The 21,659-nt window shown below is 37.6% G+C and overlaps 1 protein-coding gene across 2 annotated transcripts in view; it reads left to right on the forward strand.

The window, feature by feature from the left end:
* Positions 1–15,293: 15,293 nt before the first annotated feature.
* Positions 15,294–21,659, forward strand: part of fgf13a (fibroblast growth factor 13a) — a 90,167-nt gene continuing 83,801 nt past the window's right edge. The window contains exons 1-2 of one of the 2 annotated variants that reach the window (XM_017408482.3): positions 15,294–15,494; positions 17,858–18,020. In XM_017408482.3, coding sequence (XP_017263971.1) covers positions 17,972–18,020 — 49 coding nt within the window. In that variant the 5' untranslated portion in view covers positions 15,294–15,494; positions 17,858–17,971. Of the gene's footprint in view, positions 15,495–16,294; positions 17,665–17,857; positions 18,021–21,659 lie in introns of those variants that run through there. The other variant, XM_017408483.3, reaches the window with a different exon arrangement.

A 21,659-nucleotide genomic window follows, 5' to 3' on the forward strand; every position in this document is an offset into this window, starting at 1 on the left:
TTACTTCTTAAAAATACCCATAAACAGTATTATTTGTAATATTTTTGATAAGCCACATGTTTTCTTGCTTTTTTATGAAATTGTACAGTTTCATTGTACCAATTGGCTTTTATTCATAAATTTATATGGAAGACCGTTGCATTTTAAAACTGTTCTGCTTAATGTGAATCCTCAGGCGCTGACTAATTTGGACCTGAAGGTGAGAGGCGATAATGATTTTGTCTGTAGCATCCACTGCTTCATATTGCACGCCCCAGTCGATGGATTTTAATGAAACTCTCAGAAGAAAGTCATTGGATGTACATATTCAGCTGATGAATTCTTGGAGTAAACCCTATTCAAGATGGCCACCACAGCTAACACAAAAATGGCCATAATGCTGTCAATTTTACAGACACTGCGCTAAAATTGGGTGTGGTCATAGCTGAGAATCATTCACAGTTCATACTCAGAGCACGACACATGCCAGTTGCTTAAAACTTTGGTAATGACTGTTAGAGCCAACACTCTCTGTTAGCAAAATATCTCATGAACCACTTGACCGATTTTAATAAAACTCTCAGAAAGTAACCATTGGATGTACAGCTAAAACTGATTAACATTTGAAGTTAACCCAATTAAAGATGGAAACCACAGCTAGTCGACCTTAACAAAGACTAAAAATGGCTACATGGGACTTTTCAGATATTGAGCTAAACCTGATGTGGTAACAGCTGAGACTCAACACATTCTCCAAACACTACCACATCTCACAAGATCTCACAATATTGCATGAAACTATAAATAATCTCATTCATAAGGTCTGACCAAAATGACTATAACTCCATCCATCATAAGATGATTTTAGTTTTAAACTCTGGCATGGAAGGTGGCATCTTTTGCCTTTTATATTTACTCACATCCTTCAGGTTTCTACTTTCTCAGTTTGCACACTCAAATCTGAAGCTGCAGTATTCAGAAACCGATCATTAAGCAACATAAATCCTGCAACAACAAACTTTATTCAGAATAATTTGGGGGCACATTGCTTCTTTTTTTCCAGTTTACTGTAAAATAAAGCTGATCCGGTTTCGATGTGATCGTCACCACTTAGAACACATTTAAGATGCTGTTTTTAGACAATCCAGAAAAACAAACAATGTAATTATGTAACCTAAAGCCACACTGATGCTTGATGGGAGCCTCTGATTCAATTTGGAAATGAGAGAAAATAGCATTTGGCTGATAATTCATGGAAAATGAGATCACGTTGTCAACAAATTTGAGTTGTGTAGCAAAATAATCAAATTTTGTTATAGCAACTATTTCAGTCTTTACAGAATATGAACGTATCAACCTCACATTTCCTGCCGAGGTGGTCGTGGTGGTTTTTACACGACCTCTGATTCAAACATGGACGTCACCATCTGAAGAAATCCAAACACAAAACTCAAACTTTCAGTCATATAATAGTGTATTTCAGGCACACATTATGTATTTACACAGAAACACATTTTGTCTTGTACCATCGATTTCTCTTTTTTCCATTTTGGAATAAAGAATGTCATAATGCCCATTGTTAAAATTAATAAGAAAAAAAGGAGGATATTAGTTCTCTATAAAGGTCACTCTGACGTAAACAAAGGTATTCCAAACTGCACACATGAAATCAGTTTTAAACATGCTCCTACTTATTTATGCTGCCCAGAACTCAGTCTAACATACAAAGAACAAGAATTTACATTAAACGAAATGGAAAAAATACTCACTTCCTTTTCATGCTTCTCAAAAAGCTCCCTGACTTCTTCCAGATCACGTTTCCTCTTCACATTCTTTTTTCAGGCTGACCTCCAGCCAGTGTTGCAATATTTGTGTCTTCGTAGGATACATTAGCCACGTCACCAGAGAGAAACAAATAATGGAGACTCTGTTTAAACAAACTGTTATCACCAGTATTTATGAATATCAGAGGAAATCTTACAATAGAGGTAAGTAAAAGCTGAAAAATAGCTAAAGATGATGAAATGATTCACCCAAAACAGGTCAAATATGTTTTTTTTAAATGTTTTTCATGACGTGAGGCAATTATAAGAATCTATTGGCTACTATACTAAATCATAAAGTTGATGGAAATTAGCAGTTTAAGTTGAATCTTCGCTTTAATCTCTTACATGTCCCTAACAGATCAAAGAAAGGTTTTTTTCTTATATTCTTTATCAGCTGAGAGTCTATAATATGTAAAACGATAACAATAGTCATTAAAGTCAGATCACAAACTGAAAACGTACGCCTCTGACTGTTCAGTTAAATGTTCAGTTTTATAGTTGTGCAGCAGCCAGGAATAAGTGTACTGCAAAGTTTACACCACAAGATGGCGCACAAACACCTCAGTTCAGGACCTCATTTTCACCACAAGCTGAGGATGAGATAAAATAATCTTAAAAACGGTGCACAGGACAACTTCACTAAGCATCTGAAGCAAATAGGACTTTGATGAATGAGAAACCTGTATTCTTTTATCAGTTGAATGACAGGCTTGTAGAAAGTAGAGCAAATGAAGGGCACATAATTAAAAATAAAAACAATCTGAGAATTGTAAAAGGTCATTGGACTTTTTTTAATTTCAGGAATAACTGACACAAGTGAGAGGCACAAGATGTCTTGTTGTTTGGGATGAGACAAACTGAGAGTTGAGTTAATTTATAAAAGTTAACTTTTATGCAAGTTATGAAACATCAGATCTGGTCTAAAAGTCTGTTGAATTCATGTCATTGTCACCAAAGATCAAATATTTGATTTTAAGCCCAGTTTTGATGTTCAATTTAAACATGTTCAGGCTTTTTTCCACCTAAAGACAATCACAGAGAGCCAGTCTTTTCTTTCAGCCGCTGGCTTACAAAAAATAATACATTACATTCCTTTGTACATTAATTATTCCCATCTTGAATTCTGTAATGCAGCATACTCAGATTTCTCCACCATCTTCAGTTGCTTTAAACAGAGCAGGGCAACTCATTTCCAGGACAAAACAATACAAAGGCATCATCCCAATTGCTTCCATTTGTGAACTGGCTCCCTGATAAATTACATATTGATTTAAAATCCTATTGCTCACCTTCACAGCCTCTGCTTTAAATAGACCTCATCACAGATCCTCCTTCTCATGGATTGATCTACAGAGGAGACTTTGCTGTTTATTCCCAAGCTGGAGTTTTTGACAAAGGAAGACTGGGACCTTTCCGTCAGAGTTCATATTTCATGGAACTCTGTGTCACATAGAGAAGGATGGGCTGTGGAAGTAGGACCCAAATGCAGCTGAAAAGAAGCAGACTGAATGAGGACGACAAAATAACTGAACCTTAAGACAAAACTGACGAAGAAACAAAGCAATAACATGGGCCAGACTAAGGAATGACCAAACCAAGAGACATTATTAAAGGGAAATATTATCTTAAAATGAAGAGCAGATGTACTGAAAGTGACCAAAACCAGGTGACAAGGAAGCAGAACGAAGAGAAGACTGTCAAAATAAAACAGGGTGCACGGATAGCAAAGCTGGCTCATAAAAATCAAACAATGACCTAAGAAAACAACATGAATATCAAACACAAAATAAACCTGAACTAGAAAAATTGCATTTTCTGTTTACTGTTTATTATTACTGTTAAATAATTCTTAAACAGTGTGTCATCAACAACATGCTCTTCACTTGACAAAAGCCACCACCTTTGGATCACAAGTTCATCCAAACTTAGAGGACTCCTTTTACCTGTTGTCCTCCTAATCACTCACTGTGGTCAATCGATACTCCAGTCGTCAATGCAGTCAGTGGTCTGGGCTGCTGATTCAGCGTGCCAGCTAAAGATTTAACTCTGGAGTCATTTTCTCATCTGGCATATAGGATGAAACCCATCACTGACTCTGGAATCCCCCCACAGGGAGTCCAAAGTCTTCTCAAGTGTTAGCAGCTATTGACCACAGACGTTTTTATTTCACTCAATCGTTTAGAGGCTAAATAATTCAAACTTGAGTAATTAACGCTGTCCGATCAATCCAGGAGCTCCTCAGTCTTCGGGACACAGGATGAATAGCAGAGTTAAATATTAATAACATATTTGTTTGCAGTACTATTTGCAAACTTTCAGTGCTTTAAATATCCCAGCCGTGTGTTGTTGCAGTGGGTATTCCAACCTTTGTGCAATCATAAATGGGTGCACACCGTGCAGTGCGTTCACTGAGTCATATTTCTAAATGTAAATCTGTTGCTGAGCCCCACAGAGTACGTGGGCTTGAAAGCTCCTATGGCATACTTTCCACAGAGTCTCTCAGCCTCGTTCAACAGCATCACGGAGAAAGCCAAAGACAATTTTAACATGAACTAGAGAAATGAATGCTGTGTGCTGAATGACTTTGCTGAAATTTGTTATAGAAGCTAACACTAAATTGTTACAGCTAAAAACAAACAAACCACAAGCTAAAACCGAAAAGCCACAAAACACTAACTAAAGATCAAGTACCTAAAGCCGATTGTAAGGAGAAAAATATTTTTGAAGACATTGAAGAGATCTCATTGTATTTTCTTAGGGGAAATAAACTGTAAATTAAGTTAAGTATCAGTATATAAGTTACAAAACCCAAATGTCATAGCACCCATGTGTTGAATAAGCTGTATGCTTGATATATGAATGACTAAATAATCACAAAGTATGCAAATTTTGTTTGATTGCAAAAAAATGTACGGAAAAATAAGAATCAGGACAACAATAATGTGAACGCTGAATCAGAATTCTCAATATTTTAGGTTTTAGAATTGAGGCACTGACTCATAAGAAAAGAACATTCCTTTGACTGTTTTTTTTATGGATGGTGTGGATTCATGAACGAAAAAAAAAGGAAGTAGAATAGTCTGTAAATGACTATTGATTCTCGAAGATCTCCCTGACTTTTTTGTCTTCTCTTGTTCTTTGGCAGCACCACACACCCGAGAAGTCTGCACCGACTCCAATTAGATTAGTCACTACAGTGAAGGTTCATGTCAGGGCCTCGCAGATAATAAAAACTCTGTAGCTTTGCTCCGTGCTATTGATTGTTACTGTGCGCTGTATCTCCTGGGCTGTGTGGGAGTTCAGACAGCCCAGACTTCTTTCTTTTCTCACCAGGGAAATGTTGTCATTTGCAAAATGGCTTATGTTTTGATGTGCAGGAAAAAAAAAAAAAAAATATATATATATTTTTTTGTGTTTGTGAACCAGAATATTTGAAGACAAAGGAGGAAAGAAGGGCGATTTGGGGGAATCCACTGAACAGCAAATCTGCAATATTAATAAAATCCAGTAATATTTAAAGACTGTAATTTGGATTATGACTGGATTATAAAAACACAAAGGGTTGTTTTTTCATTAAGATATTGACTGTGTAATCATGGCTTATCGTGTCAACGCTGTCTCCAGACCTTTGCACAATTTCTATATTTATTATTTCCTGCTGCTAAAGGCAAAAGGCGATAACGCTTTTGCCCATGTCTCTGTATGTTTTATCTTTGTTTATCTGTCCGTCTGTTAGAAAACTGTCTTATGAATCAGTGGACAGACTTTAATGAAACTAGCAGAAAGTAATTACTGAATGGACATCTACAACTGATTAACTTTTGGAATCAACCTCATTTAAGATGGCTGCAAAAGCAAACTTAGCAAACACAAAATGCCTATAATTCAGTCATTTTTAAAGATGTTGAGCTAAATTTTGGTGTTTTAGTAGCTGAGACTAACACATACTCTGAGCACTGCACATTATGCAGCATCTTTGCTTCAAACCTTCAGGAGAACGAGCAATATTGCACAAGATTGGTCAAAATGTCATTTACAAGATTTAACCAAAATGGCTATAAGTCATTTCTCATCATCGGAGGATTTTAGTTTAAAACCTTGGCAATATGAGTTCATTCAAGGGATGCTAGGCCTTTAAAAGAATAGTTTCAGACTGCAAACTTTGAGTGAAACATTGAAAATGTAAATTTCCTCCACGAGAGCTTGGTTTTCCTCCCATTTAAACTGATGTTTTACAACTAACAATCCCATTTGCATACTTTCTTTGTGGTTAGGTTTCTGCTCTGAATACAGTGAAGTTAACAGCACTGTTAAGAAAAATGTGGTTCCATATGGAATAAACTTCCTCCAGTTGTGTACCACCTGAATTAAAGCTTATTTTCCAAGTTGTTGTGGTGAAAAATAACTCAAAATGCAATGCAGACAAAACAAAAGAAAAACTATTCTTTTGTCTCATCACTTTGAGGGCATCACGTAATAAACATAGTGGGTGGAGCCAAAATATAATAGCTTTTCAGTCCAAGAGATAAGCTGGTCCAGCTGTGTCTCTAAACCTTTCAAATTCACGAATTAAAAAGTACTAACTCGTTTAGTCTGAGCAAAGTTTTGAGGTTTTAAAATCAATTTAGTTTTATTCACAAAACATACAGTGACACGTCTTACAGCACTTTACAGAGTGAGGTCAAACCTGGCAAGGAAAAACCCAACAATCTCCTTTTCAGCAGTTTTTGGCAAGAAAATGGAAGGAAATTTCCCTCTTAACAGGAAGAACCCTTCTGTCAGAGCCAGACACAGTGTGAGTGGCCATCTGCCTCGTCCGATCGAGGTTAAACCGAGACAAGAGGAAAGGAAAGGAAAAGCCACAAACTGAATTATATTGTCTGCCCAGACATTTGATGATTTGTTCTCTTACATGTTCACACACACAAAAAAAAATTGTACAACTATATGAAAAGAACAGATCATCATTTGAGATCCTTTATTTGCTTTATTTGGGGGGATAAATGTTAATTTACAGTCTTGTAATCTTCATTATATGCTACTTTTTGCAAAGCTCAAGCGTGAAAGTTCTTTTCAGTGCTGAGAGTGAGATGATGGGCTGTGGAGTCTTAGCCGTCTCCTGGAGGTCCATCCTGTCTGCCACTGTGTGAAGACATGCTATTTTTGGTTCCCCAGTTGACAGGATCTTGCGCTGAGTGTTGAATGATGGACAGAATGTGAAGGCGGCTAGTCCGGTGCTCAAGTTTCTTGACGTGTGTAGAAAAGTTCCTCTTGTAGAAAAGTTCCTCCAGCTACCCAGCTAATCTTTTTATTTTGCTGACATAAAGATCACAACCAGATACACTTCAGTCATTACATTTGAAGGCATATCATTCATGAAGAAATTTATATTGCTGGAGTTTTATATAAAGATCCCCTTGTGCTGAGAAATACAAAACTGTAGCCATTTTTGGTCAAACCTTGAAAATAACATTTTTCCTAATCTTATGCATGCATCTTATGTGCTGCGAATGAGTCTCGGCTGCAACCATATCAAATGTTAGCACAGTATCTGTCTAACGGACTGAATTATACCCTTTTATGGTGTTTTTTAATATCCGCTAGCTGTGGTGGACATCTTGAATTGGGTCAGCTCCAAAAGTTCATCAGTCATAGAAGTTTATCCATTGATCGTTTCCTGAATGTTTCGTTAAAATCGATCCAGTGGTTCATGAAATATTTTGCTAACAGACTGATTTGACTCCAAATAGCTGATGGCAAAAAAACATCTTTAGAAAGAGATCCTGTGTAATTTCTTAGTGCTCAGAATATGTGTTGGGAGTCAGTTTCAGCTACTACCACACCAGTAGTCAGTGAACTGACTGCCATTTTTGTGTTTGTCAAGGTCAGTTGTCTGTGGCAGCCATCCTGAATTGTGTTGATTTCAAAAGTTAATCAGCTGTAGATGTACATCCACAGATTACTTTCCACAAATTTCATTGAAATTTATGTAGTGGTTTGAGATATTTGGTTTACAGACAGACACACAAACACTCAGACAAAAAAATGATGATCTGCCTTTGTCCCTCAGCAGCAGGGGATAATTATAATATGTTGAAGCTTTTCCTTCTTCTTATAATGCTTCAGTATCCTTGTCTTTTAAATCTATAGTAGCCCATCTGTATAACAGTTACACATCCTGGGAGCAGAAGAGTTTAATCAGCTGGAAATACTCGTCTCAGACATTTTCAAAAACTCAATAAACCTTCCTCTTGGCGATTTACATCTCTGACACTGTGACTGTTCAAACTGTTTGTGGTATTAAAGCTGTGGGCAGGAAGCTATAGTAGAAAGGTAAATAATAAATGCATCTTTTATGTGCTCAAAACTGCAAAAAAATTATAAACAAAATAAAAGCCAAATGTTGCTACAGGGCATTCCTTACAAAACTGCAACAGTTAGTGTTGTATAATTTTAACCACAGGGAGCTGTGGGAAGAATTACAGCAAACTAACACTTACCCTTACTACTAATCAAGTCAGTGACATTAAAATGATATTTCATAAAACGTGCTGCATACATTCGTGAACTTTATCACACAAAAATTGTGTGTTAATGCTACAAAATTAAAAAAATTCTAACATACGTCAGCTTTTTTTTAATAGTAATTTGGAACTACTTTTGTAACATTTAAAGCTATTACAGAGCCAGACTAATTTTGTATCCACAAGCTTTAATTTGAAACACCAGGTTTAGACCTCTTCCTGTTTGACCCTAAGGTCTCCATCCATCCATCCATTATCTGCCACTTATTTGTGTGTCACGTTGTGGGGGCAGCAGCTTGAGCAGGCAAGCCCAGACACTTCTCTCCACAGACACCTCTTCCAGCTCTTCTGGGAGGATTACAAGGCGTTCACAGACCAGCCAAGAGACACAGTCTCTACAGTGTGTCCTGAGTCTTCCCTGGGGTCTTGTCCCAGTTGGACATGCCAGGAAAACCTCCCTAGGGAGGTGTCCATAAATATTATAGTATTACATATTAATATATGTTCTAATAATGAACCGACAGCTTGAATTAAACAGGACTATTGTAGGATGAAAGTAAAGAAAAACCAATGGAACAACAGAACATCCTGTGACTCGGGACAGGCTGAGTTACTGGTTGTCATGGCGATTCCCACCTTCTCTGGCTGGCAGAGTGAGGTGGAGAAGCACACACCACAGACAGGCAGACAGAATGCAAACTACAAATTGAGCTTCAGATAAATTGTTGCTGTGTGAAAACTAAATCGCGAAAAGAAATTAAAAAAAATCTTAAACTGTGAATGGAACTTAATGTGGCCATACATGCAAATTAAAATTTTTATTTACAGTGCATCATGCAGGAGATATGAGAGGTTAAAGAGTGTTTTCATTTGGGGATTTTTAAAAGAAAAACTCTGAGAAATGTAAAATTTATGGGAGGAAGAAGAGTTTACTAGAATTTTGAAACGTTTCAAAAGATACTGTTAATGTAACAACCTTCTAAGTTGGCGATCCTAAACATAACTGAAAACAAAATAAACAATTAAATCTCAGTAAAATGGGCTATTTTTGCATTTTATTTTAGTATAAACTTATGAACCCAGTTAAAGCTTAGTGTGTCAGTGAGTCATTAATGCCTTCTTAGTTATTTCAGCTGAATTGTTGCATCTGAGACAAGTGGAGATAAGAAGTGACAATAAAAGCTGACAGAAGCTTGTGCTTTGAGTAATGTTGAGTTTTACTAATAGCGTTTCAGAAACACATTAATATTGTGAATTCTTAAAAACAGAGAGCTCAGATCTGCTCGTCGTGCTGTGATTTGTGATGCAGTCAGGCTGACAGACGCTGGCGGCTCAGGGATGTTCATCCACCGTTAATGAAAAGTGGAGCTCTCGTTGCTCCTGGTCAGAAAGTGCACTCAGAGCCCACTGTTTTCTGGATTAAACAAATCCACAGAAAAAAATCAAAACACGCTATATTGGACAAGACAAATTGGGATACAAATGACAGCAAAAAAAATGCTTCAGGTGCTAATTACTCATTGGCAAGTGCAAGGCTAGAGACTCTATGTGGGTCAGCTCCTGTAGATTCAGCTAATCTGTCCTGTAGCTGGAATATACTGAGTTGGTCTGACATGATATAAAAATCAAAACCAGGTGTATGAGCTATTTGGTACGTTATATAAAAATTTGTGACAGAAATTCGCAATGTTTTATATTTTGACATTGAAATCTAGAATTTTATTTATCTCGTTGACCCCATCTTGACCTTTTAAAGCCCTTTGGCGCTCCACAATATGCAGTGTGTCTTTCGTTGTTATAGGAATTGTAGTTTTCTCACAAATCCCTCCAGAAGCTTCCGCAGAATCAGTTTCGCTCAAAACCTTCTCCTCAAAACTGGAAGTGAAGGATCTTTTTCACTTGTCATATGTCCTACATAAAGCACTGTAGAAAGAGATACATATATTACCATCAGAGGCTTCTGTCCCTCACAGTTTACGAAGTTTTAAGATCTGACTTTTAGTTTTCATGTACCTTGAGGCACATTTTTCAGTCTGTGTTCCTGCCTGCCTCTTGTTAGGGAGTGAGAGACACAGGTGTACACTTACCATGGTTACAATAATGAGGCACTGGCAGCAGCTTTAACATTTCTTTAGATCTTGGTTCTCTTTACCCTTCCTATACAGTTCACACATCAAATTGTAGACATTGGTTCTTAGTTTAGATTATTAGAATTAGAATTAGAGTTTTTGCTGCTTTGGAACCCTTCATAAGTCCTTAAGAAAGTTTCTGCTTTTTCTTTACCCTTCTGCATTTCCTTTTGTTGAACATCATTACTTGTATTAGCTTAATATCAAGAAGTGAATGTTTTATTTCCTTCGCTTGCTGTCTTATGCAGACCTGACCTCTCCACTCTTACGCAGCACATTTAATAATAACATCTTGTGTTCAAGTAAATCAACCCGTTTTTAATATTTCACAATATGTTTCTGTATAATCAAAGAAATTGCTCTGTTGTTCCAGCCTGAGTTGACCTGCAGTCCTCTAAGTGGCAATGTCACCAGAGTTTTATATGTCTGGCCATATTTAGAACATGAGGTAATTGTTTGTGATAAATTTAATTCATGTCACCCAATAAACACAAAGTCTCCCTGCAGTCCTTGACCTCATTGATTTAAGCTTGTGTCCACTATCATTGTCACTGCTGTAAAAAACAGACAAATTAGTTTATTAGGTGCAGCCAAAGCTTGAATCAGGATAACATCTGGAGCAGTCTAACCTATGGCAGCATATTCGCGTGTTTATCATCAATCTACGTCCCTCTGCCTGTTCCAAATAATCATCTTTAGATTGATCCCCACCTCCCATTTTGGCTTCTCTACAAAGACTCTTTATCACTGGGTGATTTTCAGCCCACATGAGCAACAAATCAAAGCGATTCTTAAGCGATGCCTCAGCAATGTTATACATTTCAGAACACTGAATTAAAACTTAGCTCTGACATGCAGTATGCAGCTCATTTTATGCAATTGGAATTTGATTTTGACTTTCCTTGATGATTACACATTAAGTAGTTTCTGTTCAGTCCAGGTTGAAATTATCGGCATAGAAATTTGAATATTTTGAGACAAAAAAATGCGCCTGGAAACCATTAGACTAGGCAGATTTTGTCCATTCATTCATTTTCTTTACCTGCAGGGTCACAGTTAGCTGAATCTCCAGCAGTCACTGGGTGAAAAGCGGGGTTCGCCCTGGACAGGTAGCCAGTCCATCACAGGGCAGCATAGAGAAAATCATTTATGCTCACGACTGACGTCAATTTACGGTCACCATTGATCCTAACATGCATGTACTCAGACTGTGGGGGGAAACTGGAGAACCTGGAGAAAAAACCCACACATGCACGGAAAAAACATGTGAGCTTCATGCAGAAGGGATCCAGCCAGGATTTATTTGCTGCAAAGCAACAGTTAACCAGCTGCACCACAGTGCAGCCGTGTTTTCAGGTTTTACTAAAAAGGTTTGCAGTACGGATTTAACTTAAAAAACAATCAGTCTTTCCTTTAACATTGATTTGTTTTTGTAATATTGGATATATGTAAGCTGTACAAAATAGATTTATTTGCATTAAATTTCAATTATTTATGACATAATTTTAAACTCTGTGATTATTCATTAGATGTGCTCATTGTACGTTATTCTTTTAAAAGAAAACGTTTGTTATAGATCTATCAATAAAATACAGCAAATAGTAATAAATTAAACACAGTTAAGTATAGAATTTGATATTTACCCTATTATTTAGTACATACCTTATGAACTATTACCATTTGTTGTAAAAACAAATTCTACATACATTTATTTGGCATTAAGATTGAAAAAATATCTATTCTGATGCTCAGGATATTCTAAGTTTGAGACGTATGTTTAAGTGACATCCCACTCCTCCTTTATTGTAAATAAATGTATTTATTTTAAAAAAGCCTTTCCATTATTCAGTTCAATTTACAGCCTAGGATCAGTTTTAACTGCATAATTAACAAACATTGGAGAAAAACAGCACTCGGAGAGAGCGAACATACTTCTTCATTTAATGTCATTGTGATGCATTGAGTTGTTTATTGTTCCCTAAAATACCAAGTCTCCATCATCCCATTGTCTTCGATAACTCTAATGGAAAGAACAATTAATCCACCCAAGAGCACACAAATAAAATCCCTCCCACACCATAAAAGCCTGAAACAAAAAACATTCCACAGGCGCACTGCAGCACAGTGTCCAAAAAGACAAGCTGATAATGACAATAGATTAACAGTTATGAATGCTGAAATCTTAATACTTGTGTTTTAGGCTGATGAGAATAATTTGCCTCCCATAAATCATCGCCGGTTTAAAGCACACATTTTTAATAATTGATTTTTAAAACATTACCAGTGAAAGAGGAGGCAATTTTCAGATGTACTGTTCCTCATGAATTTTACATTGAAATGAAGACTAATGACTTTTATGATACATTTCTGTGAAAGTCACATGATTTATGCAGTACAAACTGTATTACCTCTGTAGAGTTTAAATAATTATGGAGCCCAGGCAAGTACCTCAGAATAATGTTTCTCATGACAATATTGCACTGATAAAGACATATCCATTGATTTGTTATAAAGCAGGGGTCTCCAATCCTGGTCCTCAAGGAACACTATCCTGCATGTTTTACTTGTTTCCCTGCTCCAACACACCTGATTCAGTGGTTTAATTCCCTCCTCATGTTCTGCAGAAGCCTGTTAATCACCCATTGATTCAAATCAGGTGTGTTAGAGCAGAGAAACAAGGAAAAGGGGGGAACAAGGAGGATAGTTGCCCTCGAGGACCAGGATTGGAGACCACCGTTATAAAGGAAAAATCTACACTGGTCAAAAATATAATTTTGAAGTCGAGTCATTTTGAAACAATACAGTGAGATACAATATAACACAATACAAAACAGTTTGCTTTAATATGATACAATACACCTCAATGTGATACAATACAAAACAATCCTATAAAAGTGTTTTGAACTCAGTGCCCCAATAGTTTATAGCAATACATAAAACAGCTTGGTATGAACCGGGTCTGTACCTCTGGGTACTGTGATGGCCAAACCCATGGCCACACTCCACTAATGTCGGTAACTCTTGTGCACCCTAATTCATCCATTAAACATGAATGTAATAAAATGTTGATTTAAATGCATTAGTACTATTTGTAAGTGCACACATTTAGTTACTTGTATTTTTATCAACTCATGCTCATTTTGGTTTGTGCTTATGATTAATTCTTTGTTTGTTTTACCGGCTTCTCACCTGACGTGGTTCCTGGGAGTTACCTGACAAAAGATGGTGGCCAGGGCGTGGCACACCTAAAAGCACAGGGGATAATTGGACTGCACCACTAGTTCCTGCTGGGGAGGGGGAACTTGAATTTGCTTTGTTTAAATAAGCTTTTGTATTTAATTGAATGTTTAAATTTAAAGTGTAATATGTTTGATTTCCTTCTTTGGTGTTTAGTTTATTAACAAACGTAACTGTACTGTTCTGTTTGTTTGTAGTTAGTGATTGTATTGTGTTAGGTACCCCTATTGCGTGTAATAGTCTGATCAGCCAGTGTATATATACCCTTGTGTGTCGTTTAGGAGGGTCAGTTCTGTTTTGTTAGTGCAGCCAGTTAGTTTGTTTACGTTTGTTTTGCCCGAGTTCAGTTGTTGTTCTTTTGACCTTTTTATGAGCTCAGTATTTAGTACTGGAAAAACAATTTTTTGGGTTAAAATAAAAACCCTATTTTTCTAATAATTCCTGTGACTCCTTCTGTTTTCAACTCGGTCCACGACAGAACATATCAAGTACTTAAGAACGTGCAACCTCTTAAGAAGTATCAGATGAGTAACTGGTACATACCTGGTAAGCACAGAGTAACAAATCACTCAGAAAATGGACGGACTGTCCCCATAGGTACCAGGTATATAACCGATACGTGGCAGGTAAGTACATACCAGGCTGTATCATGTATTGCTATAAAAACAAAAATTTAAACCAGATGTTTTACAGTTTCAATGCATATCTACATTCAAATCAGTTCAGTTTTTTTTATATAGTACCAATTCACAACAAAAGTTATCTCAGGGCACCATGCCAAAACATTCACATACATCATAAAATGCCCTCATAAAAGGTCTTCTTTTCAGTCCAAAATGCTCACCAATCAGTTTGCTGAACGTGCACGTGTTTTGCAATGTGAGCTAAAAGCATTGTCATTTTTCTCTGGCTGGATTTTTTTTGCAATCAGCAGCCAAAAAGAGGTGATTCAGGGTATTTTGTGACTTGGGTGGACACAGCTGCGGACTGACATCAGTGATGACAGAGCGTGAGTCAGGAGTTTGTTTGCACAGAACCAAACATGCTCCAGGGCTTTGCTTTAAGCAGGCATGGGTTGAACGCATGCACTGCGCTGTGCTCTCCTGCTGGTAAGGTCAGAGGGGGGTCACAGGCCATGGACACAGAAGAAACACAACCCAATGACATTTGCACTCTGTCCAACCCTTGCTCTTTTTACAGTGCGTCATGCTCAACATGCATGAACATGTCCAGCTGGTGAGTCAGTCTGATGTTGCTATTTGGATGCTTTTCTAAAGTCCTTTTTATAAATCAAAAGTGTTTGATAACCTGCTTTAGCCTCATGTGATTTATATCAGTTCAGCTGACTTTATGGCTGAGCTTAACATAATTCCAGTTTGCTGTAAGTCAAAGTGATAAAAATAAAAATAAATAAAATAAATTCAACATTTGTTAAAAATGCAATGATTTAAGGCAATAAAAGCAATCCGGAGCTCACACTAAAGGTCTGAAGAAGATTTGAGCATGTGAAGAAAGTTTGAAGGGGGGGTCCAGTTTCTTCTAAAAATAGATATATATCCTGTAGATCTTGTAACCCTCAACCCCAAGGTCTTTTTTATCTGCTACCACTGAGTGCCTGCTGGACCTTGAAATCTGACATAAAACTTGCATAAAAAAACTTGAACAGGGATTGGACAGGTCTTTTAAACATAAGATAGGGTCTTCATAACTCAAGTGTAGGAAATAATCTGCATTTTGGGTCGTTAATGTGACACCAGCACATTTCGGAAAAAAACCTTTTGGGCTTCTGTGTTTTAAAGGTAAGGACTTCATGAAATATCAAAACTAAAATCAGGGTTGTAAAGCAAATTTCTGAGCCAGAAAACTTTAATGAATAACTTTGAGTTATTAGTATGTGTCTCAGATCAAAATGCTTTAAAGAACAAGTAAATTTCCAATAAAAATGGGAAGCTTATTCAACCACTTGTGGAATATTAACAGTAACTTTTTCTATTTATTTATTTAAACTAAAACTACCTCTGCTTCAAAGTGACTTGTGTCTGTCAAGTGAAGATTGGTGGCAAAATTTTAAAAGGAAGTTTGTAATGTAGTTTTGTAAATCCTATTTTCATTGTTTATACATTGTACATGCTACTGAATTGAGGGCTCCATTTTTTAAAATAGTATTTATTACATTCATTTTTTAATTTATTGTTTCCTAAAGTCGGGGTAGGGACCACACTAGGGCTCATTCAACATCCGTTTCTCTGGGTCTTGAGATGATCTACAAAAACAAAATGAAATTTAAAAGGACTGCTAACAGCATATTGTTGTCATATATAAGCTCTTGCAAGACATAAAAGTTCACAAATGGATAAAAATGCTCTTGTGGTTGTTGATGTTGTTTGTGTTGTCATTAGGCTCTTGTTTATGTGACCTATTAGCAAGTGTTGTGGTTTTCAACCAAAAATAGCTGAAGTTACAAGTCTCTGCCTTAGTTATTTTGTGGGTTGGAGGCAAGTTATTCTTAGAATAAAGAATTTTTTTTTTTAATAAAGTATGAATCTGACTTTAATAAAAGCCTGGAACCTTCAGCATCTTAAATAAGTAAAGAATTGGGCTTTTTGAAAACCTTTTAATGACGATTAACCAACAACTGATTACTTTATTGCCAAAAACAAAACTTGATAGTTTTATCTTATGTTTTAATTTTAAGGCTCAAGTACATTTTGTGGCTCTTTACAAGTTATATTGAGTTGGAGAGATGGTAAAAATAGTAACAATGGCTCTTATAGTCACAAAAGCTGCAGACCCTGGGTAAGAGGTTGTTTTGAAATAAACATAACCTGACTTCCTGCATGCTTCATGAGATCTAAAAAGGATTTATAACTTGGACTTGTATTTTTTCTTCTTCTTTTGATTAGTGCCTCGAGATGGCTTTTGTTGGGAATAGGCCATATATGGATTAACTATTAATTTGAACAGAAGTATTGATGAACTTGAAGTGATTTTGATGGAGTATATTTTTGCACGTCCTTCAACACTTTATTAAAACCTCCTGCAAACCCAGAGCTCAACTGTTCTAAAATAATATATCTTTTTAGATTATTTAGTAGATTTCTTTTCATTTTAAGTAACATCGAGATCGTTACATCCAATTCATGTTTACATATTTTTAAATAGCAAGTTGGGCTATAAAAAAATTAGCCCTCTATTTCTGCTTCACTTTATCCCTCAGCTCCATAAAGTTATGTCTTTAATAAAGCGAGTGTTAACCCCTGTGATAATGTGTCAGGGGAGTGCGCGTGCAGCCTGGATGTGGCTGGAATAACGCATCGCTCTGCTCGAGGCTCCTGGAGAAGAGCAAAAGCAGCAAAGATGGTGCGCGCCATGCAGCACAGCCCCCTGCTGTAAGCCTGCACCGCATCGACACCACGGCTGCATTTATGGACGGGACGGCTGGTTTTCTCTCCGCCACACACACACACACACACACACCACACACACACCGGGGTCAGAGGAGGCGCGTCCAGCGCGTGCATCGGGTGGAGCGCTTCTTCTCTTTTTATGGATCCTGTTGATTCCTGCCTGCTGCTGTTGCTGCTTCTGAGCGTTTAGAAGAGAGAGAGAGAGAGAGAGAGAGAGAAAACATCAGACACCAAAAAAAAAAAAAAAAAGGGGGGGAAAACCTGATGACAGAAACAGCGCTGAATGGCATTTCTTCCAGGGTTTCTTAGTCAGCCTGATCCACTGTTTTGACTTTTCTTCCCCCCCCACCCCACCCCCGCTGCCTGGAGACCCTGTGGGAAAACGCAGCGCTCCATTTCGCTGCTTTGTGTCTCCCCCTTGCTTTTTGTCACAGTAGAGTAGGTCGTGATTTTTTTAAAAAAATATTTATTTATTTTATTTGGTTCATAACGGGATTCATGGTGGGAGCGTTTCCCTTTCATCAATGTGCATTGATGTAGCAGAAAACGTGGAGGAGATAAGGTGGGTTTTGTTGTGTGAAGATGCTCTCAGGTTGGTTGGTTGTGTCGTGTGAGTGTGTTTACAGTCGGATGTTTTCAGTAACTGAAACCACTGATTGTCCTTTGTTGCGCTTCGTTAAGAGGCTGCTGTTGTTCCATATTAAAATGAATGTGACTCTAATGGACATTTCTCCCCCCCCCCTTCCTCCTGACAGAACCCTTATCTCAGAACCTGGAACCGTTCATAAGGATTTCATTGAGGACAGGCAGCAAATAAGGGGATTTCGATTTTTACCTAAATCGGGAATTACATATCCAAACTGGGATCTATGAGCGGCAAAGTGGCGAAGCCTAAAGAAGACAAGGATGCTTCCAAGGGTAAGAGGCGAACCGTGCCTTGCACAGCCTGCCTTTATTTTATTTTGTTTCATTTTATTGCACCCATTCATCCCCTGCATGGTGCTCAGCTCACCCTGTGAGGTTAACAATACGCAGCCGGTGGATGGTGAAGGCTTCCCAGCACGACGCATCTGGTTCTGCTGCTACAGAGCAATGCATGTAGGCCTGTGTGCTGCACAAAGTGCTGGTTCCAGATCACATGTTTCACATGGCACCGAATCTGTAAGAAAGATGGAGAATCTGGACCTGTTCTACAGCGTCACAGAATGTAAATAGGCTATACGTGATTTCTACGTCAAAACGCTCGTGGAGCAACAATATCCCCGCTGTGTCTGTCTGTTGTCCAAGATCTTAAAGGAAAAATGAGTTTATGCTTTACCATGGAGACAGATGGAGATCAGGTGGTCAAAGAAATTCATTGGACCAATTTTATTTACACTGAAGATGTGAGCTCTTTGTGCTCGGTTTTTACATTATAAGCACGCGCTCATAGATTTACCACATCAGTAACTCCATTTACAGACCTTTACAGCCTCACAATGCTTTTATTGTTTTTGTTGCCTTTATTTTAAACAGACCCCGTGTCCTGGATATTGTAAATGAGTAAACACGGGTTTTCTGTGTGTAATATAATATTAATAATAATAATGAGAATAATAATAAAACATAAGGAATTGAGAGTGAGAACATTAAACCCTTTGTTTTATTTACAATGCAGAAAACCCCTCCCAAAACAAAACATTGTAGTATTCCTGTTGTCACGTTCTGCTCTGTTTAAGGAGTTCACAACAGATCAATAAACCTAATTGGTTTATTCTGGCAGCCCTGACACAAATGATGACGTTATTTGTTGATGCAGTTGTAATGTTAGACACTACTGTGTGTCGTTCCAGTGCAGAAGTTGTAGATATTTTAATCTAACAGTCTAAAAGGGCAAGTTTCTTTTTAAATTTTGTGCACCTGTTGTTGAAAGAGTCATACTACCAACCTCTGATTATTATTTTAAAGCGTTATGACATTACTAGTAAGAAAAATAACAATATACATCCTAGAAAAATACAGTATAAAAGCTCTGTGTTTGTTTTTGCTTAAATATTTAGCCATCACTTATGATTTATAGTGTTTTTAATTATATAAAAGTATTTTGGTTTCAAAAAAGTTTTATTTTCTGATCACCTACTGTGATAAAAAAATAACTCTGTTCAATAAAGTACTTATTTTAATCTTCCTGTTATTTTTATAATTTTGCCCGACTAACTTAAATATCTGCAACATCAGAACTTCAGTTTTAGAACAGTGGTTTTATCTCACCATGTTTTGCTAAAACACAGTGAGACAGATAGGTTGAAAACATGATTAAAATTATTGCAACTTTAAGTCTTTTTTTATTTGAGGAACCTATTCCTAACAATTATACAAATAAAAATAAATTTTCACTTTAGCCCAGAGCAATTTCCAAAACCAACTTTTTAAAATAGATGCACAACCTAAAGCCAAAAACTAGTGAGACTCTGATGTTTCCTAGTTGTTTCTGTCCATCATTGACCGGGGTTGTGCCAGCTGCCCTCCATCAAGGCCTTGAATGGCACCCCACCATGGGATATCTATGAGGAAAACTACTACCGAGTCTGCCAAAGATGGCAACCACCTGCCCCACAAATTATTTCAGGGAAGCAGTCCATTAACGCCAGCACCATCCACCATCTCCTTGGCATTTTCTTTATGCAAGCTGCTATTCTGCAGAAGCTTCTGACTGTCCCACTTTGTCAGAACAAAAGAACCCCCACCCCATTTCCAAAACATTATTTACCCACCAACCTGCATCTTTGTCATGATAGATCAGTTTTTCCAATGACCTTATATGTGGTTATCTGAACATGAAACTGATTAAACAAAATGTTGATTTACCTCCTAAATAAAGGAACTGAACTGACTTAAAAGATCAAAACCCCATAAGTATTTCTATTTTTGTGTAAAAATGTTAAAGCAGCGGAAATGAAAATTTAATTACTTGTGTTTTGGACAGATTCTAGGCATGAGTAGGACGGAAACTGAATCAAAAAACTCTCACTTATGTCCCTCCAAGTTAAAAACAATACTGACGTCATATTCTCTCAGTACTGGTCCCAGAATTATCAAAAAACACATGGCTTTAAAGCTGTGCAACAGAGACAAAACCACTTTCTCCCACGGGAGAGTTTTTTTGTTTGTGGTGAGTTTTGTGGCAGATCTTTGTCCTCCGTCTCTGTGGCTCCCTCTGAGAGATCACATTCTTTTGCAGAAAACAAAAAAAAGCATGCATGGACAAGCAGACTGGTGGGGCAGAAGAAGAAGATGGTGTGAATCTGAGCACCGATAACAACACCAGTAAATTATGTCATGTTAGTTTTTCCCCCTGCCCACGTGAAGCTGAGTTGGGCAGACAAAGCGATGTGTCATAGTGCACATGATGCACATGCTCTCAGCTTTAGGTCTTTTCATGCTGAAACCCACAGCTAGATAACTCATGATGCATTAACAGCTCTGCATTGATGCATTAACCGCACAGACATTTTCACCCTGTTTGCCCTTATGGCAGCATTCCAGTCCAGTCTAATGGTGTCCGCACAGAGCAGAACAGTTTCATATGGAAACCTTTTCATTAACATTTCACTAAGTTCTTGCAGACGATCAATTTACGCCACATCTCTGTGAGCACATAACTTTGCACTTCTGTCACTCTTCTCATCTCTGCACAGCTCTTTGAAATACTCGCCTCCTGGGCGGCAAGTGTCAGCCGGTGGATTCACGACTGTCTTGATCTGCAGATATGAGCAAAGCAGAAGGCATAAGTCTTGCATATTTGCTGGCAGATTAATTCAGCACCAGACCTGGCCCTTGAATCAATGGATGCCCAGAGAGGAGTTTGGAGGTGCTTCGTTAATCACAGCGCAGCGAGCTCTGCCCTCCACAACTCTGACACTTGCACTAATCTCATCAGCAAGGCTGAACACAGTGTCATTAGGAACCTTCAATAACAACTGGCTGTGTGAGAAGCCTCTTTGTGTAGCTTGTGGTCAAGGGAGGATCATGTGGTGATAATTAAAGGAGGATCTGGCAGTTTAAACATTGGGACAGTATTAGCTGCTGTCAGTGTCTGAGCTAAAAATTGCTTTTATACTTGCTAAAGATACAGTTTTCTGCAGACCTGCATGTGAAAGCATCACACAGGTTAAGTGAGAGAGAGCTCTACTGGTTAAAGAGAGACAAAAATATGAAGTTTCTAAAGTTCTGTGGTTTCAAAAATCACTCTTAATTGCAGCAGCCTCAAAGAATTTGTATGGTAGTCTCTGCTTAAAATATATTTTTAAAAAGATATTTCACCAAAAACTGAAAATAAAAAGGGCAATTTTGGTCCTTACTTGCTATATAATACTTTTCTGTTAGGAATGGCTGCACAAATTACAAAAAAAATATATTCATAAATCAGTGCACCATTCCCTTTGATTATTATAGTTTGCTTGATTTAAATGATGAGGTTGTCTGGGACATTGGTGATGTCAGCGTGGTGAAATTGCTCCTTGTCCTGATGTTTTTCTGGTGCTGACGCAGATCTGACGATCCTGCCCAGAGGAAACG

The sequence above is a fragment of the Kryptolebias marmoratus genome, linkage group LG9, assembly GCF_001649575.2.
Source record: "Kryptolebias marmoratus isolate JLee-2015 linkage group LG9, ASM164957v2, whole genome shotgun sequence".
NCBI lineage: Eukaryota > Metazoa > Chordata > Actinopteri > Cyprinodontiformes > Rivulidae > Kryptolebias > Kryptolebias marmoratus.